The 26,212-nt window shown below is 48.2% G+C and overlaps 9 protein-coding genes across 9 annotated transcripts; 3 read left to right on the forward strand and 6 right to left on the reverse strand.

Moving 5' to 3' along the window:
* Positions 1–245: 245 nt before the first annotated feature.
* On the forward strand, positions 246–1,989 carry FOBCDRAFT_266358 (PhoD-like phosphatase-domain-containing protein; the record flags this gene model as incomplete). The annotated part of the gene is made up of 3 exons (XM_031180357.2): positions 246–341; positions 392–1,621; positions 1,702–1,989. The coding sequence occupies 3 exons, from the start codon at positions 246–248 to the stop codon at positions 1,987–1,989; spliced, it is 1,614 nt and encodes a 537-aa protein (XP_031041125.2).
* A 1,037-nt stretch (positions 1,990–3,026) lies between these two features.
* On the reverse strand, positions 3,027–3,945 carry FOBCDRAFT_194088 (uncharacterized protein; the record flags this gene model as incomplete). Its single annotated transcript, XM_059608775.1, has 3 exons — positions 3,027–3,041; positions 3,075–3,603; positions 3,650–3,945. 3 exons carry the CDS (start codon positions 3,943–3,945, stop codon positions 3,027–3,029), a joined length of 840 nt encoding a protein of 279 aa, XP_059463717.1.
* Positions 3,946–4,312: 367 nt separating this feature from the next.
* On the reverse strand, positions 4,313–5,413 carry FOBCDRAFT_266360 (uncharacterized protein; the record flags this gene model as incomplete). Its single annotated transcript, XM_031180359.2, has 1 exon — positions 4,313–5,413. The coding sequence occupies one exon, from the start codon at positions 5,411–5,413 to the stop codon at positions 4,313–4,315; it is 1,101 nt and encodes a 366-aa protein (XP_031041127.2).
* On the reverse strand, positions 5,265–7,379 carry FOBCDRAFT_246387 (major facilitator superfamily domain-containing protein; the record flags this gene model as incomplete). The annotated part of the gene is made up of 5 exons (XM_059610767.1): positions 5,265–5,972; positions 6,024–6,252; positions 6,305–6,686; positions 6,735–7,066; positions 7,226–7,379. The coding sequence occupies 5 exons, from the start codon at positions 7,377–7,379 to the stop codon at positions 5,660–5,662; spliced, it is 1,410 nt and encodes a 469-aa protein (XP_059463718.1). The 3' UTR covers positions 5,265–5,659.
* A 475-nt stretch (positions 7,380–7,854) lies between these two features.
* On the forward strand, positions 7,855–9,032 carry FOBCDRAFT_246388 (alpha/beta hydrolase fold-domain-containing protein). The gene is made up of 2 exons (XM_031180361.3): positions 7,855–8,453; positions 8,506–9,032. The coding sequence occupies exons 1-2, from the start codon at positions 7,940–7,942 to the stop codon at positions 8,997–8,999; spliced, it is 1,008 nt and encodes a 335-aa protein (XP_031041129.2). The 5' UTR covers positions 7,855–7,939; the 3' UTR covers positions 9,000–9,032.
* A 339-nt stretch (positions 9,033–9,371) lies between these two features.
* On the reverse strand, positions 9,372–10,566 carry FOBCDRAFT_209898 (uncharacterized protein). Its single transcript, XM_031180362.3, has 2 exons — positions 10,476–10,566; positions 9,372–10,418 (listed from the first exon to the last, which is right to left on the reverse strand). The coding sequence occupies exons 1-2, from the start codon at positions 10,546–10,548 to the stop codon at positions 9,514–9,516; spliced, it is 978 nt and encodes a 325-aa protein (XP_031041130.2). The 5' UTR covers positions 10,549–10,566; the 3' UTR covers positions 9,372–9,513.
* Positions 10,567–12,059: 1,493 nt separating this feature from the next.
* FOBCDRAFT_246389 (uncharacterized protein) lies at positions 12,060–17,527 on the reverse strand (the record flags this gene model as incomplete). The annotated part of the gene is made up of 5 exons (XM_059610768.1): positions 12,060–13,470; positions 13,532–13,703; positions 13,737–13,929; positions 13,980–14,491; positions 14,554–17,527. The coding sequence occupies 5 exons, from the start codon at positions 17,525–17,527 to the stop codon at positions 12,060–12,062; spliced, it is 5,262 nt and encodes a 1,753-aa protein (XP_059463719.1).
* Positions 17,528–18,220: 693 nt separating this feature from the next.
* FOBCDRAFT_172566 (uncharacterized protein) lies at positions 18,221–21,838 on the forward strand (the record flags this gene model as incomplete). The annotated part of the gene is made up of 1 exon (XM_031180364.2): positions 18,221–21,838. The coding sequence occupies one exon, from the start codon at positions 18,221–18,223 to the stop codon at positions 21,836–21,838; it is 3,618 nt and encodes a 1,205-aa protein (XP_031041132.2).
* A 104-nt stretch (positions 21,839–21,942) lies between these two features.
* FOBCDRAFT_246390 (uncharacterized protein) lies at positions 21,943–26,166 on the reverse strand (the record flags this gene model as incomplete). Its single annotated transcript, XM_059610769.1, has 3 exons — positions 21,943–24,656; positions 24,729–25,067; positions 25,170–26,166. The coding sequence occupies 3 exons, from the start codon at positions 26,164–26,166 to the stop codon at positions 21,943–21,945; spliced, it is 4,050 nt and encodes a 1,349-aa protein (XP_059463720.1).
* Between the last annotated feature and the right edge of the window lie 46 nt (positions 26,167–26,212).

A 26,212-nucleotide genomic window follows, 5' to 3' on the forward strand; every position in this document is an offset into this window, starting at 1 on the left:
GCTTATCTAAAAGGCAACACCTTAGGTTGACTGTGATTAAATTCAATTTTGATGTAACCAGAGATTTCGGGGTCCACTTTACTATAGGATAGTATCATCCTTCTGAATCAGGATCCTGGACCTCTAAGTGGATAGCGAGAAAAATAACAGATGGAACCTTGTGATAAGGCATTCATGTTTAACCAATCTCTTCCTCCTTGAAGAGAGGGAGACAGCGAGAACCAAGACAGCCGAAAAGTGCAATCATGGATAATGCATCATTGGTACTGAATGTACTTGACGCTGTAATCACAGCTGCGTCACTTACGTTGCGCTATACTTCTGTTCTGTTTGTCAGGTTTGTAAGTTCGTTCACCGTGATGGCCGATGATAACTGGCTGACATATATCAGGATCCTATAGGAAAACGATATCTAGATCGTATCTATGGGAGTTTTGCCATATTTCTGCTTGCATTTAGCGCAGAGCTAGCTCTGCTCAATTACAGTAAGCTTCGGCTTAAAAGACGCCTAGTTTCCGCCCCAGTGCTGTCTGTTATTGATAACGACAGGCCCCTCTTCACGGCAGGCGGCTTCCTCATCAACTTGGTCTGTCTTGTTGCTGTTCTCGACTTTCTTTTCCGGGGCCATCTGCTACATCAAAGTGCCGAACTGTCCTTCTCTCGGATCGGCTATGTGGATCACTCGACGGCTCGGATTGTATTGAGGGCTCCTATCTCTGATTATGTTCAGATCACAGTCGCTTCAGGCTATGAAGAGCAAGCAGAGACCGAAATACTCAAATCCGTCTTGTTGAGTGCACATTCGGATTATGTTGGGACAGTCTTGATAGAAGGTCTCAAGCCAAACACTCCTTACACATTTTCAACCAATGCAAGCCATACGGGGTCGTTTCGAACCATGTCGCAACCTGGCAGCGACTTGAAGCGTTGGAGTCTTGTTTCTTCCAGCTGCATTAAGCCATTCTACCCATACAACCCCTCGGACCATGGCCTTCGAATTACTGGACTTGAACATTTAAGTAAATACCTTTCTGAGAGCCCAGTGGATATGATACTATTTCTGGGCGACTTCATCTACATCGATCTCCCAATCCCGCTCGGCTGGGATGCTGACGCATACTCGGCGGCATATCGCCAGGTATATGCCTCCCCTTCGTGGTCGTCTCAACTTCGTGCAACCCCTTGGATACATGTCTATGATGATCATGAGATTATAAATGACTGGGCAGGGAATAACACTGGGCTTTACAAGACGGCCATGCAGCCATTCTGGAACTACCATGGAAACGCGAACCCGCCGTCACAGTATGGTGCCGATAAGACGTACTACACCTTTCGATATCAAGGTGTAGCATTCTTTGTCTTGGATACCAGGCGATATCGATCAGATAATGCGATGGCTGATGGACCAGAGAAAACAATGCTTGGTGCATTACAGCTTGCTGCGTTACAAAAGTGGCTCACATCAGAGTCTGATTGGAAAGTCGTAGTCAGCAGCGTGCCTTTTACAAGGAATTGGAGGGGCCCAGACTCAGCAGACAGTTGGTCAGGCTTTCTCTGGGAGCGGGATTCAATCCTGGATACCATGAAGCAGAATGGTGGCGCTGTTATTCTCAGCGGTGTGAGTTTCCTTCTGTTGCCTTTGATGCAGTCCACAAGATGCTTCGTCACGCATCAAAAGGCCAAGCTAACACATCCTAGGATCGTCATGAACATGCTACCACAACATTCCCTGCAAAGGCCAAAGGCGACAAACCAGTTATTGAGTTCTCCACGTCGCCGTTGAACCAGTTCTACGAACCGTTCGACAGGTTCCACAAGGAGATTGAGGAGACTGATGTATCAATTTACTCATATCCTTGGGGATCTTCGAAATTCGGAAAAGTCACGTTTGACACCACACAAACAGGCAGGCTGCTTGTTCATTATGACCTAGTTGTAGACGGTGTCAAAGTATGGGAGTATGACTGGGAGGCTCAACGACATTAAACCTTTCGCGTTGTGGAGTGCACTCTGAACATCTCGGACCACAATGGCAATACCTGCTATGGCTCCAGTCGATAGCCTGCCCGAATCTATAGAGCTGCCTTCCGCGTTGTCTTCTCCGGCCGATGCGTCGCTGGCGGAAGATGTATTGTCTGCTATGGTAGTCGAAGTAACAGTCATGTCACTTGTTTTTGGTGGAACCTTGACCAGATTTCGTCTTAAATAGCGCAACAGTCGCTTACAGAAATAAACTTGATGCCCTATGCCTCGATTCCTTCTGCAGTCCCTGGCTTGTGATTTATCGGCGCCTCCGTAAGCTCATCAAGTCCAATTTTCGTCACGACTCCTGTCTAGTTTACGTCCACAGTTACCATTGCATGACGGCCATATTAATAACCTCTGCACATAAAAGAAACATTCCCGGTCGTACTAGGCACGGTCAGTTCATGAGGTCTGTTGAGGCTGTTGGTTGCTCATTGCCCCACCTTGCGTGATATACCCTACCAAATTTTATGCTGTTGGTCAGCCTGTCGTGACAGCACGTTTGAAACCTATCATGCAATCTAAGTTCAACAATGTGCGGGCGCTTAAATCTGCAGTCGCTTAAATCTGCGGTCAATGTGACATTTTGTATCTTTTTCATGTAACAATTAACAGAATACTAAGGTGAACATGCTACGGAACCAAACTGGTGGGACTAACTATCCAATAAGCTTCGCTGCGCAAGCGCCCGGAATTTCGGATAGATTGTAAGCGCTTGACTGCACGGACCAGGTCAATTGATGTGACTTGGAAACATGGATATCAGTGTCAGACAACCGCCTGTTCCAAGTCTTTCTACACCATTCCATTTTAATCCGCTAAGCTCAAGTTTAGTACTTGTGCAATGCACAAACTTCAGGTCGGAGGCTTCTCTCTGTTGGAGAATCTTCATCGCAGCGATTTCTGCCGGTATTGGATCTTCGCCCTTGGCATTATTACCCTTACAATTCTCTTGATAACATGAAAGTACTCTGATAAATATTATATTCTTTAATGCTTTAATTTGCCCAGCACTGCGTGTTTTATTTATACCTAACATGACTTACACTATCCGATGGCAGCTCCGCCGGGGACATAGTCTCGTGACTATCAAGCTCCCATGGGTGCTGTTGCTGCTGCATCTGAAATTCCTTGGCCTCTTCTCCCCCAGCTGCAGCGGCGGTATTTGCCTGCTTAGCCCTCCTTGCTCGAAGCACAAACCAGCCCAATGCAGCAAATACAGCAAGAGCTGCAACTCCAACGCCAATCCCAATGCCTGCCTTTGCTCCAGTGCTCAAACCCCCATCATCCGACGAAGAATCACTCGAAGAAGTGCCGGTCGAGGAAGATATCGTTTCAGTTGCGCTGCCCGTTGCAGAAGTCCTGGCTCCAGTCGTGGTGGACGCGAAATCGGAGGAATGCCATCGGATAGGAATACCAATAGCATTAGCTGCAGCTCCGCTGACAGTAGTCCTTTTCCAATCTCCTCCAACAACTGATTCGGAAACTATCACCTCAACCGTACGTGGGATCGCGATGGTGCAAAGATCAGTGCTGTACCAAGGCCAGCCTGTCTCTGTTTGACAACTAAATGAACTGCATCGCCGTCAGCATGACCCGTCAACAGCCATGGGCTTCGTACCTTGGACAACATGTCGCTCTCGTCTCGCCGCCGACTGTCGAACTACATGCAACTTCGAATCCACTGGGACATATACCGGGGGAGTAGTAAAAGGTTGAACCGAGTTCTAAGCTGCTGGGGAAGCAGTCGGCGTCGCTCCCGGAGGGACCCAACTGCATGTAGGTGCACGCGCTGGGCGCACCGGTGCCGCCTTCTAGACATGTAAGTTCATCGCCTGTATATCTATACTTGTAGTACTGAAAGCATGACTTGGCGGGTGTGAAGGTTGTTGTGAGATCCGGAGCCTGTGTTGTCATGGTTGCTGATGGCGAGCATTATCCACGCGCAAATACGTGATCGGCTCGAGTGGGGATGACAGAGGTAGAAAGAATTTGGCGACGCCCCTTTTGCTACGAAAATGAAATGACACCTGATCCTTCGAGCCAAGAAGGCGTCGTTGGACAGGGGTGATTATTGGGTGAGATGCGAGCCAGGTCACAACCAACATCGCTCAATAAATGGTACCCTTGTTGGGCGGTTAAAAAGAGAATTAGTTGGTGAACTTCGGGTAATTATAAAACTTGGTCGTTATATATATGTCGACCACTGGTCATTTCTTTCATACAACCATGAGAGGCAATTCTGCGATATCAGATTTATTAGTCGAGTCTTTGGCTAATTGTCCTATTGGACCTTTCCTCTAGAGTCAACCAGCCAAATCTCCTCAATGATCCCATTCCTGTACGCATAGTAAAAGTCGTGAAGATTGACAGTTGGGTCAATGTGACTTGGAATCATCTCAACTCTATCACCAACGTCAAGCGCTGGCGTACCCTCCTCCCAAGTCAACGCTCCATGCTCATCGCCCAGTTGGAAATAGCTATATCTTTGATCCTTGCACTCAGCCAGACCACTATCGGTCGTCAAAGACTTGAGGCCAGTGTCGATCGTGACCTGTCGCTCTCCTTGCTTGCTAACTATAGTTGCGAGAAAGGATAGACTGTGAGAGTAGTATGTTCCAATGGCGTTTCGATAGTCGGTGTCCATGAAGATGAAAGACCCAGGCTGGAGTTCTGTCACGCCAGGCACAGTTGCACAAAAATCAGCAGTGCCTGTTCCCCCTGTTGTGACTACATCAATGTTGAAGCCTTCATTCTTCAGCGCTTGAGCAGTATCGGTGAGGATCTTCATTGATTCCAGGCACTGTTTCTTACGGTCTTCAAAGTCGGGAAGATGTTGCAGGTGACCCTCGTAGCCTTGAACTCCAATGAGTCGCATTTGCTTCAGAGTGTTGATATGCTTCGCCAGAGGAAGAGCTCCCTCTGGCTGAGTTCCTGTGCGATGTAGCCCGACATCCAAGTCTATCAACACCGAGATGGGGTCCTCAATTCCTGACTTTTCTAGCGCGTCGTTGATAGCCGTCGCAGCTCTCTCATCGTCCACCACAATCCTGATCTCTCGATGCTTTTTGAACAGCTCCACCAGCCTCTTGACTTTGGCTGGTCCGACAATCTCACAAGTGATGAGAAGGTCTGTGAACCCAGCAGCAGCAATTGCCTCGGCCTCACTCAGCTTCGCGACGCAACCGCCCTTTGCCCCAGCAGCGACGAGCTTCTCGGCGACGATAGCGCTCTTGCTCGTCTTGAGATGAGGTCGAATGTTGCACCCAGTTGGAAGTAGTCGGTCCATGAGTTTCTTGATGTTGGCCTCCATAACGTCCAGGTCGACGATCATGGAGGGGGTGTCGAGCGAGTCGATGCTGTCGCCTACTTTGGGAGAGTACATGATGGCGGTGATGATGATCGAAATGATACGGACAGACGGACAAAGAATACTGATAACTGCTGTAACACTTGGGATATCTCTCGGCCTCAATTCTGGTCTCCTTTGTTTATCGTTATCTCCAATACCAGGATCGTCAGTTCAAAGGTAACGTAGTACATTGCAGACACAACACAGTGCGTTATTTTCCCCGCTTCTCCCAAACCCGCTGCGGGGTGCTGATCTTCCCCCCTTACAGCACCATCTCCCTCACAAAAACCAGCGAAACTCGGGAACTGCTGGCCCGTCGCGCAGACGCTTCGTCGGTACATCAGCAGCCGTCGTCTTCCTCCCCGCCCTACGATTCCGCCGCATGTTATCAAGCACCATATACCCACCAAGCAGACCCGCAATGAGGCATCCACATGCACCGAAACAAGCAGTCGTGATAAGAGCTGTGGGGTACTTAGGCTTTTCGTTCTCGCGGAAGATGTTGCTTGATACGAGGCCCATGAGATTGGCGAGGGGGACGCCGACTGACGTGAGAACTACGCGACGGCCCTCGTGCGCGACATTATTGTTGCTAGAGCCTGTTAGGGAGGGAGAAAATTGCATTTTAGAACTCGCGACTTACTACCATGTCGATAAGAGAACGGAGGGAGCAGATGTTCCCCAGACCATCATGAAGCATGCATAGTATGCCAATTGTAATTGAGCTTGGACGTCAGAGATGGCGGCGTAGATGATGAAGCCGATGAACGTGAGGGCGAATCCGAGCATGATGAACGGGAAGCGAATGCGTAGAAAATCGGAGCTGAAAGCCAGAATAAGAAGCATCACAGCACCACCGACATTTGGCGCAACTAACATATGGCATTAGTAAAAGAAGATACGTACAATACATAAATGACCTACCAGTATAGAGATTCGTCTTGACAGGTCCATATCCCAGTCGCTGGATAATCTGAGGCATGAACAGTGCAACCGATTGAATCGGTACACCAAGACAAATCTCAATTAACAAAAAGCAATACGTCGTCGGATACGTAAAGATCTTGATCGAATCCTTAAAGTTGAACTTTTCCTGCACAACAGACGAAGAGTCGACTTGCATGCGATGAAAAGCCAGCGCTTTTTCTTCTTCGCCGAGAAACTTGGCTTGCGCTGCGCTGCGAGGGAGGTACCAGAATGCAAAGATGGAGAAGAGCACTGATGCTGAGCCCTCGATGATGAAGAGATATCGCCAGACGAAGATTTTGGAGTCGATTTGGAAGACGCCGAAGGATAGAAGGCCGCTCTGTTGTCATTAGCCGAAGGCCTCATATTTAGAGCAAAGGAAACATACAAAAGCGTTCGCGATATTTGACGCAGCGTAGAATACCGCAAGACGACGCGCAAGTTCACCTCTTCGATAAAATGTAGTCAAGTAATAAATGACCAGCGGAAAGAAGCCAGATTCCGCCATGCCAAGAAAGAATCGCAGGGCAAACATGCCACCAAAGTTCTGGGTGCAAGCAGCCAGCAAAGTCATAGATCCAAAAGTAAACATGAGAATTGGGAGGACTCGCGCAGGACCGTATTTCTTTCCGAGGATGGCAGTCGGAGGAGCGAATATGACGTAGGGCACGAAGAAGATTGATACCAGGAGATTATACTGGTTTGGCTTGAAGTTGAGATCTGTCGCGTGTCAGTATGTGAGATGATAGGGAGCTTGTTGACTTACCGTCGCTGAGACCGACGGTCTGTGCATTGCCCAGGTTGCCTTTATCTAGAGCGTTGAAGAGGTCTATAGATGATCAGACGAGTTGGTGAACAGTGTAGAGGCGTTTGTCATACACATGATGGCCAGAACGGGCATCAGCCGAACGTCGAACTTGCGACAGAGTTGACGCTCGGCGATATGGTCGACTTCAAGAATTGTTTCCTCACCAGTGCCTTCGGCGTAGGTGTCGTCGATGATGCCATCCTCTTTGTGGTCTTTGGTGTCCATGGCAACGAATTGTCTGAGAATCAGCGATCCAAATTGGCTGCGACTTGTTTCCAAATGTTGCAGATAAATCTAGTGCGAAGGAAAAGGAAGGGCAGTTGACAGTTTTGTATGATTCACAAGATCTTCTGTATGTATCTGGACCGTTATCTCACCCGGACATCAGATGGGATATGCGGGGGAGACAAGATACAGGTTGCAAGGGCTTAGATTCGGAGGTTACATGTTCAAAGCACCTATCAAGATAGCAATACCCTGCAATCATCTTCGCAGCTGACTCGAAACACAGTGTTACCAGCATAAGCGTAGGTTACCATCTCACAAGAGGTTGGTGCTCCCTCCATGTAACGTAGAGCGACGATCCGACCCAGTGCAAGACAACCATGCAGACTGTAGAGGGGTCCACCGGATGCCCGATTTCGGAAACCCGCGCAAAAGTACCGGCGTGAAATAAACCTCCGAAGCTTAAAGACACCATCGTCACTCACAACAGCCATCGGCGTATTCTCAGAGCATCGATTCAACCGCAAATTAGTTTCTAGGTTAGGGTATACTTTTGCAATATGAGCAATCAACCACCTTATCCCCTGCACGAGTCAGTCCTCGACAGAATCGACCCTGAATATGCAGCATTCTATAACAAGCATATCATCGACAAGCAGCAAGTTCATCTCCAACCGGTAGAAGCATCCCGAAGCAGTGGCATTCTCATTCCCGGCAGTGGTCCCCTTCAGCCAGTCGCAAGTACAATCGACTACGCCATCAAACGTAAAGAAAGCGAAGGACCTGATGTCAAGGTTCGGTGCTTCACTCCAATTGGCGACAAGCCAGAGAACGGATGGCCTGTGTGTATCTACTACCACGGTGGCGGTTGGGTTCTCGGTACAATAGATACTGAGAATGTTATTGCGTCGCATCTTTGTGCGAGAGGGAAATGTGTCGTCGTGGCTGTGGATTACAGACTGGCGCCTGAGAACCCGTTTCCTGCGGCGGTGCATGATTCGTGGGAGGCTGTTCTTTGGGTGATGGGCGAGGGTAAAAAAACCCTTGGATTGGACACGTCAAAGCTGGCAACAGGTGAGAATGACTCGATTGGGGCACGGCTGTTTATACTAACTGGATGATACAGGCGGTTCTTCTGCTGGCGCAAACTTGGCAGCCATCATGTGTCAACGGGCAGCTGATCGAGGATCCCCAAAATTCTCCATTCAACTCCTCTCCGTGCCCGTAATGGACAACACCGCCGATGCCACCAACAATGTCTCATGGAAAGAAAACCAACACTCTCCCGCTCTTCCAGCCCCCAAGATGCTCTGGTACCGGCACCACTACCTCCCCAACAAGGAAGACTGGTCACATCCCGAAGCCAGCCCAATTTTCTGGAAGGGAGACTTCTCAAAGCTGCCGCCTGCTTGTTTTGTCGTCGGTGAACTAGATGTCTTGAGGTCGGAAGGTGAACAGTTTGCGAAGAAGTTGCAAGACGCGGGTGTCAAGGCGGAGCTGAACGTGATGAAGGGCCAGCCTCATCCGTTCATTGCGATGGATGCGGTTCTTGAATCTGGGTCGAGAGCCATTACGCTGTTTTGCGATGCGTTGTATAAGACCATGTATGAGAAATGGTGAGAGGAGAGAATAGAATGCTTGGTAAAAGCTCATGAACCCAGAGGCAAAAGTTTCCATGCAAGCCAAGCCAATTGAAATCCTCAAGTTGTCCAATCACCATAGTTTCCTCTTTCTTCTCGTTGAACCTGTAACCACAACTATGAGATATATAGCACTCGCACCTAAGATGAACGCCAGTTTGAAATCCTCTCTGATATTGAGATGGACCAAGGCGCTACCAAATGTAGTAAAACTCCGGATCCGGCCAAAACAAAGAACCAGGAACTCTTGGTAAAATCTTAGTGCTTCGATTTAATAACCGTCTCATATTGGCAATGTCAAAGAGTGAGTATGTAAGCAAGTCGGACCAAGGTAAAAGTGTCTTTGTGTTGGGGCTGGAGGATTTAACAGAAAACCCACCACTTAACAATAAGAAGGCGATATGGTAAAATATTATCTATGCACTGTCGATATATAGATACAGAGAAGTAAAAGCGCGTCTAAGATTCTATGTAGCTGGTAATTCACCTCTAGACTAAGGTACTGTTGGAGCAGCGGCAGTGGGAGCTCGATCAACGAAAATGTCGACAGGCGCGAAGGACGGCACTGCCAAGTCGTCAGCACCAAGGTACACAGTATAGTCGGAGCTAACACTGATAAAGAACTTGGTCCAATTGGCCTCAGTCGAAACACTACAACGCTGACTGTCACCTGGTCCGCTTGACACACAGTCCAACTTCACAGCAGAGCACTGAAGAGCAGTACCAGCCGCAGGGTTTCGTGCACAGGTAAGACGAGCCGTGCCATACAGGTTGTACTCGGTTGAGCAAAGAGTCAAGGAGGCGCGTCGATCCATGTAATGGTACTTTGCGCAAACGGGAATGCCGTCTCGGGTGAGGTATCCAGTGGCGGGATCGACGACGAAGCGGCCGACTGTCCAGCTCGATGAGCGTTCGCCGAAGATCACGAAATCGCCATTTTGCTTCGTTGTTTTCAGGGGAAGGCCTTGAGCGGAGCCTTGACCGGCGATGAGGAGATAGTCAGTGGGACCAGGTTCTTCTGATGTGGTGGTAGTTGTCACGGCCGTAGAAGTCTCAACTGTGGTCGTCGTAGCTGCAGACGTCTCGGCGGTGGATGTCTCGGTTGTAACGGTGGTGGTTGCATCAGCAGAAGTCACTGACGTGAATAGTGCCGTGCCAGATGTGGCCTGAGACGACGTCTCAGAAGCCGAGATAGTGGCATCGGTAGTTTCGGTGCTGGTAGAACCAACAAAAGTTGAGGCTTCAGTGGCGGTGGTGTCGATCGCAGTCGATGTCCCAGACTCAATCACAGTTGAAGTTTCAGTAGCGAGAGTTTCGACTGTAGAAGTCGCGGACTCAGCGAAAGTGCTAGAGATCTCGGTTGCAGAGGAAGAGAAAGTCGCAGAAACAGCAGTTGAACCTGTTTTGTCTCAGTTAACCCGTGCTCCAACAAAATTTCCATTCGAGGTCACTATACTTGAAGTCAACGGCTTGCATGGGCTGGCAGCCACAAGCCCGAAGGCTAGAGAAAACGAGGCGTAAAGGCGCATTGCTAACGAAAGACTAAGGTGAGAATTAAATCGCCTACAGGTTCAAAAACAGACAATGCATCAGTGGCGGTCGAAGTGGCTTCTTATACCGTCAGGGCTTGGCGCCTGGATGTTCTAGCTTGCAAAATTTATGAAGCTATTGATCTCAGCTCTCATTAAACCCTGTGATTTCCATAGCCGAGACAGAACTATCGATTGTCATCCACGCGAGCTAACGGTGTTAGGGTTGATTCCTGCAGTAGCGCCCAATAGTCAACACCACACGTGCCATTTGGTTTACTAGCTTTATACTTGGGGAAATTACAAAAGTACGTCTATGGCCTTTATTAGGCCTATTAACTGATTTTTTATATTATTAAGCTACTATCACTATAGCTTCTTTATTAAAGTTATTAACCTTTGGTTTTTAATAAGTTTGTTTTAAAAAAGATAATAATTAATATATAAATTCTTTAATTGAATTGCTATAGTATCTCTCAAAAGTCATGTCCTATGATATAGGAAGGGTATACTAGAGTTAATCTTAAAATTAAGGTACTACTAGTAGTCCTAATAATAAGCCAGTCCCTTGCTTAGCCTGCTACTCGAATCCTTAGCCCTCTCTTAGTAGCAGCTTAGCTTAGAGCAGCAGGAACTCAGCTCTAAGGATAGAAATAGATTCAAGTGTCCTTAAGTCTTGTCTCTGAGTATATTAGTATTTGCGGCCTGTTTGACTGGGCGGCTGGGTTTGGTTATATAAAACCAATGTGGGGAAGTTCAAAACAAGGAGATGATGTTGCAAGACGTGCAAGAGTCGCGTGATGCGCTTCAAAAGGAGGTAGCTCGCCTCACAAATCACCCGGGGCCACAAAAACTTGTCGCACGTCGTACCAAAACCCATCAAAAGGCTCTTCTAAAGGCCTACGCAGGGAGGTCTGACCCTGAGATTCACCATGGTTAGATACTTAATAATTGGTGGTAGCGTATTAGCCTTCCTCGCCAGTGATATTGAGAACTAATTAGTCTTATGGGTATAGTCTATTGGCCAGCTTGACTAATAAATTCAATTATATAACATTCCTCCACCTTCAGCCCGTTTCATCCTGGCTGGACATAGCTACATCACTGTACACATAAGGCCACCCATAACTATAACAGATAATCACCATTAAGCACCTTCCAAACTAGTTTCTGCCTTACCGCCAGCAACTGCACCTGCAGGAATCCCATTCATAACACCACCAACGATCTCCTTAGTATACTCTTGAACCCTCTGGTGGTTTAATACAATTCCGACTATTCCTTCTTATCCCCTATTTCCAAGCCGATTTCAAGATTATAATAATTATAGGAGTATTAGCCATAGTTTAGTAGGCTTAGTATTTCAAGTAAAAGTTATCGATTAGTTTAAAATCCCACTTGTTGTTTATTTTAATACGGTGTTAATTTAGGAAGAGGTCATACTCATGCCTTTCATACTACATCCCATCTTGAAGCCAATAACATAATGCAAATTTATCCTGCCAGCTCTCTCATACAACCACTACAGCGTGCCGTGGGAGTGCAAGATATGTTGCCTCTAATCCCTTGACTACTGTACCATCCTTATTGGCACTGCGAACCAGCTTTGCTGGGAAGTCTCCCTTAAGCTGCCATGGACTGGGAGCTGACGTTGCTGCAGCAGTTGAAGTGGCTGGGAAAGACTGTGCCCATCCGAAAATCTTCTCGACCGTCACTAGCAAACCATCTGTCGTATCATTTACCAGAGCCTTCTTGTCACTAGCATATTTTACCCAATCAGTTCCCATGCCATCCCATAGCTGCTGATTTGTTTCGCTAATCTCCTTTGAGCTAAGCTCTGCTGGGGTGTATCTGACTTGAGTCGGTGCCATGATAACCCCTGATTTGGCATTCAGATCTGGGCTCACAGCGACGTAATCTAGCCCACCGGGTACTGAAGTATCTGGTACTGCCTTGCGGATTGGATCGTATCCAGGAACAAACCAATTCGTACCAGGCATAGTAGGTATAAATCGGAGGTCCACGACACCCATTTTCGCTGCATCACTTGCGCTAAACGTGGGTATAGTGCTGAGGGCAAGAATAGGGGCTGGTGAACTCAGTAGCAATCCCATGGGTAGTGGCACTGTAGCACCGTCGTGGGATAACAGTGATGATGCATCGCTCTGAGAAGGGTCTGTATCTGTTGAGTATGTGCCCCACGTTCCAGTCGGCACAGACTTGATATCAAACGATGCTCCTGTCCAGCCACCAATAATCTTGGCACTAACAGTCTCCATAATGACAACAGACAATTCAGAGACTATATCTGTCGTGACTTGCATTGGCCGTGAGAATATGTTTGTCTTGGTAGGATGAGGACCTCCATTTAGTACAGGCACTTCTGCTCCAGCGCCATCTTCTGCTGGTATCAAGGCCGGATCCACCGAAGCATAACTGAGCGCGAAGTCTGTTTGGATACGGAACTTGAAGGTACCACCTTTGACGAACCACTTTGTACCCTGACCAGCGTTACTATCGGGTACCGTATTGCTCTCGGTACCGGATGCTGCTGTGACTCGAGCAATGTTGCCAGAGAGGGCGGGAGCAGGGCTTGGTTTTGGCTCAAGCTTGGGAGGGTTTGGATAGTTACCGTCCTCAAGAGCAAACTTTAAGGCAACTGCTTCGACTACCTCTAGAGCTGATAATGGACGGGGCACGGTGCCTGTTCCCTTCGGTGCAGGAATCATGGTTCCCTCCAAATCGGAACGGGGGTCATAGGAAATAACAGATTGAACACGCTCCGGGTCAATAGCGTTCTTGGAAGGGACGTCTGGGCCGGGCTGATGCACCATTTTCCAGAAGTCCAGAAGAGAGAGAGGATCCTTTGCCTTAGGACTGGCTCCGAAATCTATAGTAAATCCAAAAGCCCAAAAGTCGACACTGTTCAAAGTTAGTTCAATGTTTCCTATTGCCATGAAATAATACAGAAATGGGTACATACTGGGCTGTTCCTCCAAATTCTGGCCCCTGAATAACCAAGAAGGCGCCTATACTGGCACTAATATGGATATGAATGAACAGGATGTCAATATTGAACGACACGCCGACTGATACATTGAACTGTGCCACGTAGTGAAGAGGGTGGAAGTTAATCAGGCAGTCGAACTGAGCATCTAGTTAAGCCTGCAAAGGTCCAAGATCGAGACTAACGTGGATCAAAGCACCTCCCATGACGACTTTGGGCGTCACAGCGAAATAGCAGTTTCCGACAACGGATAAACAGCTGCCAACTGTGAAACATATTCCGAGACGCTGTGGTACAGGGTACCAGTCTGGAACTTGATATTGAGGGTGATAACCTCCAACTGAGAAGACCCAGTCTCCAGCATGTGGATTAGACTATAGCCAGGTCAGTCCATTGTTCATATTGCCTTGGGTATCTCACATACTCCAAACCAGTATACCAGGGCAAATCCTCCCGTGAGCTGGCATTGGGGAACAAGTAGGAAAGATGTTGGTGCCAAAGCTGCTTCGACGCGAAAATATCCCTGTCCCATATTGAATTCGATCACCGTAGCTAGCTCAACATAGACGAGACAGGTCTCCCTGCTTGGGGCATCTGGCGGCATCATAGCAACAGCGTCACCATAAATAGCGAGGTCGAATCCACCAGACTTGACCTCTAGCATCGCCACCGCTGTCACAGTGAGGCAATCGAAAAGCGATGCTGATAGCCCCGCTGCAAGCCAGTATTCGTCTTCTTTTGGTGTCACCCATGGAGGACCGGTTTGAGTCATGGTCTGCACGATTAGGAAAGGATCACTACCAGCACTAGCTGTCACTGTGTCGTCAATGAAGGGGAAACTTGTTAGTTGGTCGATTGTTGGGGGAGTCACAAAGGAATTGTAACCAAAGCCCATTCTGATGCCAGAGATCTCGCCGAACTCAAGAGTAATAAGTGCTATAATTGTCAACATTTATAGCCGAGGGCTGGGGTACTGATAGAGATGAGAGGGAACTCACGTCCGTTGAGTTTAGCGTAAAGAAAGATGGATTTGAACCCATCAAGAACGGCGTATTCTCCGATACCTATAAAGTTGTAGGGTGGAAATGATATTCCTATCGCCCCAAGATATGTATCTTGAGTCTTGGTGACGATATGCTCAAATCCGCCAGCTATCAGAAGAGGGGGTCGATTAAATGAAGCAACCATGCCGGAGATGACGGGTGACATCTTGCCTACGAGACTCGCAAGATTATCCAGTGTAATACCACCGTCTAATGGGACTGTAAATCCGAAACCTATAAGTTCAAGCAGAATTGGGCCCATGGCAAACGTAGCATCCATCGTGATAGATATCTGTGGCACATCCCCTTGTTCTTGATATTGCAGCGAGATGGCACTGATTGTGAGCGGGCCGAGGCTAAGAGTCAACTCGCCCTTTGAAGGGGGACTTGCTGGCACGGATGGTTCGCCATCAGAAACGGCAACCTCAGCAGTCAGGGCCTCTGATGGTGTATTTGTTGTTTTGGGTGGAGGTACAGATGGTTTTGCAGTTGCAAAGACATGATCGAGGACAGCTTTCTGGTTCTGTATCACAATGAAGTGATGTCCTGGAACTACCACGACACTATCAGCTGTCGAGGCTTTGGCTCTGGCTGATGGGTCCACGGTGGCTGAAAAGTAAAGAGGGTTATCGACAGGCATAACTTGCTGGTTCAAGGCAGAGACCTCGGACTTTAGAAGACCACCAGAATCGCTCACCCACAAATACTCCAGAGCGTCGAAAGGTTGTATCAAGTCTCCAATCAGTGGAATACCTGATAGTTTTGGAAGATTCCCAACAGCAACACGAACGAGCCTCTTGGTCTTGGTAGGGTCCTTGTCTCCTATTTGAGCAAACGTAAAGCTGACATGCTCGGTTTCAACTTGAAATGCAAAAGCGACCTGTTCTGTTCCATGCTTTGCGACCTTTATAGAAACCGGACTATGACCTCCTTCAGCAGAAGGGATCTCAATTCCAGAAACAAAGGTCGGGAGAGAGTCTGCCGCTCCAGGGACAATGGAGTTGACTACAGCACCCAAAGTCGCAGTCTGTCCATTGGGGGCAGATGCTCCTAGATCACACTCAAATGTCCAGTCTGTCTGAACCTTCTTATCAGGTGGCGTATCTGGGCCGCCAGCTGGCTGTACAGTGAGGACAGGTACAGGGGCATCTGCTGGTAGCAGAGTGCCTTGTGACCCTGGTGGAGTTGCCTGTGCGGCCGTCTGACCAGTGACATTTGAACTGACATATTGATAGAAAAGGCGTAGCTGTAGCAGCCCTACCTGGATGGTACCAACAAAGGCAAAACTTGTAGCCGCGCCGCCATCTGCGTACGTATAAACTACTTGAACCTCAGGAATCTGAAGTTTCCCAAGAACAGAAAGAAGCGATTCGTTGTAGTTGGGGTCAAACCACCCAAATAGCATGGCGCCGTTGATGTTCTGCGCCAGTCCAGAAAGAAGCCAACTTTTATTCTGATATGAAACGTTGAGGCCAATCATGCCAAAGTCGTTCAGATCCAGTGGACTCGTCAACAGAAAGTCGGTAGCCAGTGTACATGAGAACGACCCTGGCCCAACAGCCAATCTGACGTCAAGATCTTCCCAGACGAACGGAGCTGGAACTTGTGGTCCAGTGGTAGTAGGAGGCGGTGGTGGTCTAATCAACTTCGCAGACAAAGATAATACTTTTGACGTTATCTGGTACGATATGCTGGCTGCGGTTATAACAGTTGGAAGGGAGTTGGGCAGACTCGACATTTCCGAAGAAAGATCTCGTATCTTATAAAAGCGCTTTGTGACTGTGCCAGCCGGGGCAAGGATAGCCTGGCTGGCACTAAAGGCTGGCTGCAGAAATTGACCAGAAGTCGTGTAGAACCCATCGAGGATAAGACCACCAGAAAATGTAGCGCTGGAATGATCGTATAGAAGCGAAATGTTGAACGCTCCCCACTCCATAGAGAATAATATTGACCAATAGGTGCCAGCAGCGGCATCCACTGTTGCAGAGACCCTTAAAAGATGCAGATTCGAAATAATCTGACCTAGAACTGGTGTTACCGAGCCCTCAGATAGCCCAGTAAGTGTAAAGAAGTTGGCTGGAGAAGAAGAGTCTGGGTTCTGAAGAATCGACAAGTTTATACCACCGCCGTCAAGAGCAACCCAAAAGAGAAATGGCCCAGCGACAAATTGTATGCCGAGTGAATAATAACTATTTACATGTATGGAAGATGCGGTAGTGACTGGTGGGTCTACATCTTCGCTGACGCTGGAAACAGCATATCCAAGGGACGTTTTCTGAATCACTATCTTCAAGGAGCTTAACAAGGTCGACAGGTTAATGCCGAGATGAGAGTAAATCGTCGTTGAAACGTTTTGCAAAGCCGTAGCAGCATCTCCAGATGGGACAAAAGTAAGAGACACATCAGCCCGCATGGTTTGACCCGGCGTAACCCAGAATGCGTTACGCTCTGCAGTCGTATCTACCTTAAATGGCAGGGCAGGTCCTAGGGTCTTGACTATGTTTTGCATCAAGGTGCCTGGGGATGAGAGAGATGCGGCTGAGGGATTCCCATCTTGGCTAGGATATGATCCATTGTCAAATGGTATGTTACCGGTGCTGTCGGCAACCCTGAATTTCTGGAGAATATCCAAAAGGGCGGGCGTTGTAGTTGATCCAGATAATATTGAAGTTGAAGGAAGTCCAATAATGACGCTGTTGTCAACGTTGTAGTCGGCAGTGTGAAACTGGACGTCATTTGCAGAGCTATCGAATTTAACGTTCCAAAGTGCATCTTGTGTAAATGTGCAGGCTAATTCCGGATCGCCTCCCGTTGCATTTGGTGTTACGTCTAATTGGCAGCCGACCTGGGGGTCTTGGAGGAAGTCTCTCCAATTCGGAAGAACATTGGCCTTGGAGTCGTCCAAGATTCGAATTACGGCTTCACTCATGGTGGTGAATAAATAAATTCAGCTTTAATGTTCCAAGAAACCAGTGTCGGGGATGGGCATTCTCAATATCGAGGAGACTCAGAAGATCACGACGTGCGATATCGAGCAAGCCAGGTTCAGAATCGATTGATCGATAAAGTTACAAAGTTACAATGCCGACGCCATAAATTAGAAGCCGTCATTGCCGTGTAGACGATCTAGACCCCAGCCTGGTGAGAGGTATGCTGACCAGCATGCAGGAGCTGAAAATGTGATTATTGTGTTTGGCTTACTGGCTTTTCGTACTTGAAGCACCAGATACGAGAGGCACTGGAAGTACCTAGTGTATAAAGCTACATGGCCAGAAGTTGCAACAACTTGATTTGCTGGGGTAGCTCGGAGACGCTAGGAGATAAGGAGGCGGGATTACCCCTCTTCAGCCCCTCTACATTAGCGCTGAGGTGTAAATCGATAGTTTGTTGTCATTCCTGGAGAGTGTGGGTGGTCATGCCCGAAGCCTGTTCCGGTAACACGTTGATTCACATGCTACGCCTTCACCTTTTGGCCTAAGGATGGGGACATTATCACCAGCACAACCTGATGCAACTCCAGCACTCGTTATGTTATGGACCTGAGCTATCAATGAACGACCAAATCAAGATATTTGTTTATTTTCCAATCTTACACATCACTGTCAATTAACTCATTTTCACAATGTCTAGTCCACGATTGCTCACCCAAGGGGCTATGGCCCAGGTCATCCAGCAGGTTCGAGATCCCCAAACCGGAGACCCAGTCAGGCCACTCCTTGGAAAAGGCGAAATGCGACTATACAGCTTTTACAAGCCAAGTCTCCAAGCAAAAGACTACACAATCAACGCAACGCAAACCATCACATCTGGCACTCAGAAGCTTACCCTGTACAACACAAAACCTGACGTCAGCGCTCTGGGCTTAGCCGGCCAGCGATTCGAGGTCATAGTGCCGCGTTTTAGTCTGGACACGAAATTGATCAATACGTATTATCCTCCCGATGGCCACCAAGACGAGGCTCGAATTCTGCCTCATATTGTCTTGAATGACCCTCATTATCCGTGGGAGATATCAGCAGGAGTGACGGCAAATATGACAGACGGAATCGACTTTGGCCCTATAGTTGGAAGTGACGGCAAGACTGAAACAGTGGCCCGTTCAATGGTTCCCTGGGTGGCCCTTCTAGTCTTTGATCCAGACGATCTACGGCTTACGGATATTGCAGAAGCCAAGGCTCTAGGCCTTCCGGGATTTACATCTGAGGTTGATCTAAAAACGCAAACACCTAATGGCACCTTCAGCATGACCGTTGCCGATTACTTTGCAAACATTACAGAAACATCAAGGATCAACTATGCGGCTGGTTACAAAGACCCAGCCACTGGCAACCTACCAGATCCCTTGCCGCAGGAATACGACGAGATATTACGCACGCTAGACAAAACAAATGTCATCTTTCCCCAGAAGTCTCTTGTGAAAAAGCTCTTCACGGACTCAACAAGGGCTGATACTGCCACCAATAAATATGGCGTAGAGCAGTATAAGTACATGTCTCATGTCCGAGAGATCAACACCGAAGGCTGTCCAGATGCTGGGGTCCAAGAACAGGGAATCTTCTCTGTTGTTATTGCATCCAGATCAGGAGCACTACGAGACAAAGTGTTGGTGAATAATGTCTGGACTGAGCTTCCTACCAACATTTCTCAGCCTCGCACCCAAGTCTGCCATCTGGTGTCGATCGAGCATCTAGACTCGACGATTGATACATGGACAACAGACCAGCCTAGCCAGCGCATTGGCATGATATCACTTTTCTCTTGGATCTACACAGCACTGCCCCCAAACCCCGTCAACTTTGTAACGACGGTACGAAACTTGACTGAGAACCAGCAGATGCTTAGAGTGGACGACAAGGTTCTTGCTGGTCTTGATCTAGCCAATGAGCAGAACACCGCGTCAGGGGATAACAGCATCAAATCTCAAGTGTCTACTGTACTAGCTGATCGACTTCGAATGGGATATACAATCTCACGCTGGAGAACGCAAACAGGCGAAGAAACAAGTGCATTCACCCGAGGACCGCTGGTTCCGCTGCCAACTCCGGCAGTCCCTGCGCCAAATACGATTCAAGACTGCTCTTTTACATCTCAGGATTATCAGATCCTTGATTCCACAACCGGAATGATGGATCTTTCATATTCGTCTGCTTGGCAATTAGGTAAACTACTGGCCATATCTGACACGACTTTTAGCTCTGCCTTGATGCGGTTTCGATCTCTTGTACGGAATGCATCGGTGAACTCGACTATGATGAAGGCGAATAACATGACAGCTGCAGCTGATGTTGTTGCAAGTGTCAAGTCAACCATCAGCAATCTAAAAGCTCTAGCGACTGCACGCCATGAAGTCCCAGGCACTCCTCAAAGGGTCCGACCACCAAGCACTCGCGAGGCAATAACTAGTGTCAGCGAAGCGGGAGTGGCATTGACATTTCAATCCGATATCGAGAAATCTGTAGGCTCCAACACAGCTGCGGGACAAGACTCAAAAGGCACTCCAATACCATACAATGGATTCAATCTCCAAGGTCCTAATAATAGTGACTGGGTTATAATTCACGATTGGTTAGCTGATAAGCTCTCACTCGGGGGCATCCCGTCTCACTATTTATTACCAGAGCCTTCTTTCCTGCCCGCAGAGTCGCTTCGATTCTTCTATATCGATGACTTTTGGTTGGATTGCCTTCTTGACGGGGCCTTGTCAGTGGCCAATCACCTGGATGCAGATGATGATGTGGTCCGCAGGCAGATCAAGACACAATTCAACACGTACCTTTCGACGCCTGTTCCTGACGCTGGGTATAAACCTCAGGTTCCTTGTTATGGATTCTTCATCAGATCCAAAGTGATCAAGGCTATGCCAGACATGAAGATCTCTGTTACTTGGAAGAACCCAGATAAGAGGTACCCGGTCTGTAGATGGACCAAATGGGATGATCAAACACTCATGTGTCTTTTGGATCGTCAACCGCAAGAATTAGACTATATCGAACTATCCCAACCGCAGCATCAACAGAGATTTGCTTTGGGTGAGGCTATTGACGCCACCGGATCAGGGAACATCACTTTCTTGCTCCGGACGCTGTTTACAGTTGCCCCGGGCATTTCTCCTGATGGGGCTCAGGTTTCCGATGATATGTCGCGAGGTTGGCTTGACTGGGACTCAAGAGGCATCAAGATCCGACAGCTTGCGATGGATGTCAATCAGCAGCTCAATAAGGCGGCCCCAGGGGAGTATGTTGACCCGACGCCCAATTCATGTGAGACGGGATTAGAACTCAATGACCCGAGATATTATTTCACGATAGTACCTCCACCAGGCGTTGACTCTACTCCCGTCCCAAGGGATCGTCAACTCTTCAGTCGCAATCCATCCTCGACTCCATCACCACCACAGCCTCCTACTCCACCTCCTAGTAAGCCCATTAAGCCAGGAGAACCAAGCGGGTTGGATCTCCCACCAACAGTTCCACCTCCAGCAGCAACCCAAAAACCACCCACAACGCTGTCGTCAGTCCCGTCACCAGCTCACCAGCGGCCCCATACCTCAACTCCCGCCATAATTCCACAGCCTACAAACAAACTCTTGGTCACTCAACTCGCCAGCTCCTCTATAAGATCTTTTGCAACGCCGCAGTCTAGGTACGACATGAAGATTTACGTCGACTACCGTGATCCACCGAAACGGTTTCCCGGCCCATTCGAAAAGTACAGTGCCACGGACTATATCCCCACCAAGAATAACTACTACTTCGATCTCATCTTCAGCATCCGCAAAAAGCCCTCAGCAATCACATCTGACTACAAACTTCTCAAAGTGGTGATCGATATCCCTATTGAGTCTGTTCCGAAAGCAACAAACAAAGAGGCATTATTGACCCCAAACTACGATGGACCCGGTGTGCGCATGCTCAACAACCAACGCTTTGTACCTTTTCTCTTCACCGATGAGAAGCTGCCGATGCTGCATGCTGAGGTCGTTCCGCGCTCCTCTACACTTGACGATGCGCTGCAGCTTAATGACTTTAGCTCGTCACAACTATCATTCCGACTTGCAGAGGCAAATATCTCGCCAGTCAATGTCGTAACAAGAGTGGTGATCGATGGGCAGGTGAAGCCGATGGAGGTGGGAAAGGTATTCATCACATGGACCGAGTGGTATAGCACGCCAGCAAGTCCGGCGGGAGAGCCAGTTATAAATCACTACACACTACTGAAGCAGAGTGTGACCGACGACTGAGATTAACATAGCCATTTATTCTTGTGTTAGTTTTGGAAGCATGTATGAAGCTTAGAGAACCAGACGGTGAGGTAGTGTCAAGACTTATTTGCATTCTTTCCTACTTATGTGCCCCCTGTGTTGTCCAACTTGCCCATTAATTGCAGGTACCCTTCCAATAATGTATACGGCGCCGGCTTAAACTTCACCGAACCAACATCTACATTCACCCCCATAGTTGCATACTCAGCCGGCAACTCAGTCCTATCATCAGCAAACCCATCCTGCGCATAAGGCTGCAACCACGTCCAAGTACCTTTGCTTCCCGATACGGGCAAGCCAACAGCATTCTTTGGTGTTTTGTCAGGATTAATTGCATTCGCCTCTGAATATGTGAGAGGGACATCAGCCGTGACAAGTGATGGTCCAAGATGGAAGAAGGCATGCATCTTGTCCATAGCCACCTTGACCGCCCAGTCTGGTAATGTTAGTGACTTGGTAGGAAGAGTCGGTGAATACCCGTGAATAGGCGTGTACGGATCTACCAAGAGCGAAGTGACAAGATATTTCCTGTTCTTGGCCTCAACAATGTTGGCCGTCTTCTCCGGTTCGGGATGCAGGTAATATGGGTTCAGAACAGGGTAGTTATCTGGGTAAATACCCTGAACTCCCTTTTGTGACTTCCCTTCTGGTGGGAAGTATGTGAACAGCGTATCCCACTCCGTGACCGGCTGTGGATCCGGGATATTACCGTTGGACCCTGGTGCAGCTGCATTGGATGATAGGAAGTAACCGACAACGCCGTCGAAATTACGAGCTGCATCGCCAATCTTCAGCTTAAAGCCATATCTCTCAAGCTCGCCTTTCCAGGTGTCGGGTCTGCTGGAGATGGAATCAAACTGAGGCTCTAGCGGTGGTTGTGCGAGTTCTATGCTCCAGCCAGCGTTTACCAGGGCCAGCGGTTTACCGACGATAGCATTGGCGTAGGCAGAATAGCTTGATGGGGGAAAGGGCATGTTTTGGATTGCTCCGTTGATCATGTCAAAGAAAGCCTGTAGGTATGTACCATCTGTATCGACCTCTGGGGAAAGCTGGTCAAGCAGCTTACTGAGCTGGTATGTCCCTGCGTCACTCGGAACAAGACTGCCTTTGGGTGCCGCGTAGGGAAGCCACTTGGCTGAAACGTTGGTGCCATTGACTCCGCCCTTGCGGATCTCGCGGTAAAAGGTACCATCACTGAGGAAGAATTGCAGGCCGTTATCGGCATAGTTGACCACCAGCCAGCCCCAGATTGGATTCTCAAAATCTGTAGCTTCTCTCCACGCAGAATATTTATTTGATGCGATTGTGTCTTGCGTCAGAAAAACACCATTGATCCTTGCATCCTGATTGATGGCTGGAGTCAATTGGATGAACTGAGAAACTGGCCACGAGCCTTCAACAACTGGATCTGGAGTTGGAAACAGTGTGTTCAAAACCTTCTTCTTGCCTCCGCTTCCATCGTCAACCTCGATAATATCTGGTGCCAAGTAGTCGCTCAAGCTTGGGTAAATCTTTGCATCTGGAGGTTTTGGCTGGTTGACGAGTCGTCGATTGAGATCAGGCATAGTGATGGCTTGTCCAAACTTATCGATGATGTTGAGTTTTGTAAGCACCATCTGTCCATGCGTAACAGGTTTGAATGGGTTGTTTGGATAAGCGTTCAGTGCAAATTCCATCAGTGAACCATATGGCGTCAGCGCGCTTTGATCTTCCATCAGGGCCAAAGTTGGGACGTCGATACCAATTTCAGTAGCATCTGCCGCAGTCAAGGGAATCACGTTTTGACCTTGTACCCTAACATTAGGTTTCACATGTGCTCCTTGAACTCTTGTGACGAGATGATTTGTTAAGCCAGACAACGGTGCAGACAAGAACTTGATCTTGCGGATTTGCTGCTGCAAAGCAGAAGCGTCAATGTCTGGAGGAAGTACATTGGATTTGTTCTGAAGCACTTGAGCGACCATTGTCTCTAGGTTCAGTGTTGGCTGCGGCAAGACCATGACTCTTCCATTGAGGGTACGAAAGTCTGCCTGACTTGCCCTATCTGCTGTTAACAACGCTTGCCCTGGAACATATCGGACCTGGGAGATCGGATGCCCAACTGGACTCGGGCGAAGTTGTACATCCCATAATTCTTTGTCGATATGGTAGTAGAGCCCTTCCCATTCAATGAATAGGGGAGCAAAAGGATTGCGGTTACCCCAAGACTGAAAGCCTGTGATCTTTGGAGTGCCCGTTTTGCCATTGGTGGTTCCCATGTTGGTGCTTGCCATGCATTCAGCAAGTAACTTGGCAGCAGTAACATTAAGTCCGTTATCCTGAGGGACAGGATTTTTCAATGTTCCAAAGATAGTTTTAGCCGTAGAGATATCATTCAACAGCTCCTCATCTAGCAGGACCTGCAGAGTATCCAAGATATCTACCGGCCAGCCAGAGTCCAAACCCACAATAGAAAGCGTAGGATCAGATCGCAGTCGATACGGTTCTCGTGCAGACGACTTGCAATCGACCTTGCCTTTCAGATCGGATATATCATTATTCAGCGATGTGATGAAACTCTTGAGGCCCGTGACAACTGTTCCATCTGGGTTTTTGGCGCCATTGATACTATCCTTTATCGGCTTTACTACGTCTGCATAAGCTTGTAGCACAGCTGGGCGACCAATAGTGGGGATGAACTGGCTCTTGTACTTGAACCATTCAGCGAAAAGTGACCACTGTAGCCATGACAGTTTTCTAGTCGCTATGTCTAGTACCAACTGCTTTTGATTCAGCTGTTCCAGTACCGTTTTCTCATCTTCTGATGGAATATTTGGTTCTTATTACAATTAGCACGAAGTCCAAATTTCAAGTCCGACAGATAACTTACGGCCACTATTTATCAAAGGTTGTTGCGCGCCTTGGCTTTGAGCACCTTTGGAGTAGCTCCAAACAGAGCCACCATCAGTCTTTGAGAAATTCTGCTGAGCAATCATGTCTTGTGCCTGGACACGAGAATCATACTGATCACCGGCCGCATAAAGCAGCTGAGAAAGCTCCACTACTTGATGAGCCAGAGAGGCACCCCCTGGGCCAAATGGGCTGGCTTGGTCCGAGTCATGTTGATGGGCATCCAGAAAAGTCAAAATACTATCAAGAGCAGTCGTTCCGATTGACAAGGGCTCTATTTTAGATTTGGCCTCTGGCTTGAAGAGGTTTGCACCATCTTCTGCAACACTTTGAGCAGGCAGATTGTTAAAATCATAGCTGACGTCGTAAATGGCGCCATGAACAAGACATCTTGTTTGATCTTGCAAGTCTTTGAACTTGCCAGCATCCCCTGCTTCGTTGGGACTCAGTTGCATCATGAGGTCGGAAACTCGAGTACTTAGATTAGAGGTACTTAAGGGATCCAGCTTGATGTTGAATGGGTCGTCATTGGGGTCGCTGTGCCACCCAATTACAAAGTAATCACAGGTGGCGTTTTTCAAGTAACTGAAGTTGTCGTCTCTCGGATTTGAGTCATTGGTGTTTCGTGGGTAAGAAAAGTTGTCAATGATAGAGAGCACGTTGGCATTGTGAAGAGCGTTATCAGCAAAGTATGGATTTGAAGAACTCATGACGGTCAGGCCACCGGGAAGATAGTTCCTCGGATCGGTACCAGGCCAGTTCTGAAGATCAAACTTCCGGCCCAGGAAAACTTCCGTTTGCTCGTTTAACACATTTGGGTTGGACGCTGGGTCACTCGATTTAGGAGCTTTAGTATCACCTCCGGCGTAAGAGACAAAGGGCGACACACCGCTCTCCAAGTCCTCGTCGGCGGGAATCTCCTTGATCTTTCGAACAACATCGCTCTCAACGACCCAACTTTGGAAGAGATTAACCCCAGGAGGAGGATTAGTTGGTGTCTTTAGATGCCTGGTGATTAACCACCGATTTGGAATCTTGCGAAACGTAGGCTGCGCTGGGTCCGCAGTTGTTCCAGCTTTGGAATTACTTGTTTTTCGTCCAGTAGCGGCAGCCGTGCGATAGCATCGAGGAAGAGACCATTGAAGATGCACGCCCATTCGATGCAGGTTCAGATTGTTTGGAGGCGAAGATCCAATATCAGCAGTCCTGGAATTTCGGGTGGCTGGTTGAGTATTATGGAAGTCTACCTGATCAAGGATATCATGTTGCAAAAGATTGCTTTTGAGGCGCAAAGCAGTGTAGTTTGGCTGGGTGTATGGGGCAATCTTTGATTGACGTGATGCATCGCAGAGTTTTGGAGATAAGACAAAGGCATCCAAATGCATCGGAATGCAAACGTTCTGCATAGGGGGAGCCATCATGATAGTCTATGGCCTGTTGGAATAGACGCACAAGAGAATTATT

Source organism: Fusarium oxysporum, chromosome I (assembly GCF_013085055.1).
Source record: "Fusarium oxysporum Fo47 chromosome I, complete sequence".
In the NCBI taxonomy this organism is placed as follows: Eukaryota; Fungi; Ascomycota; class Sordariomycetes; order Hypocreales; family Nectriaceae; genus Fusarium; species Fusarium oxysporum.

Excerpts from the sequence above, each read along its gene's own strand:
- FOBCDRAFT_246388 (XM_031180361.3), top strand. The coding sequence starts at position 7,940 with ATGAGCAATCAACCACCTTATCCCCTGCACGAGTCAGTCCTCGACAGA. Across the intron at positions 8,454-8,505 it reads CACGTCAAAGCTGGCAACAG|GCGGTTCTTCTGCTGGCGCA; the intron begins GTGAGAATGACT and ends TGGATGATACAG.
- FOBCDRAFT_209898 (XM_031180362.3), bottom strand. The coding sequence starts at position 10,548 with ATGCGCCTTTACGCCTCGTTTTCTCTAGCCTTCGGGCTTGTGGCTGCC. Across the intron at positions 10,419-10,475 it reads ATGCAAGCCGTTGACTTCAA|GTTCAACTGCTGTTTCTGCG; the intron begins GTATAGTGACCT and ends GAGACAAAACAG.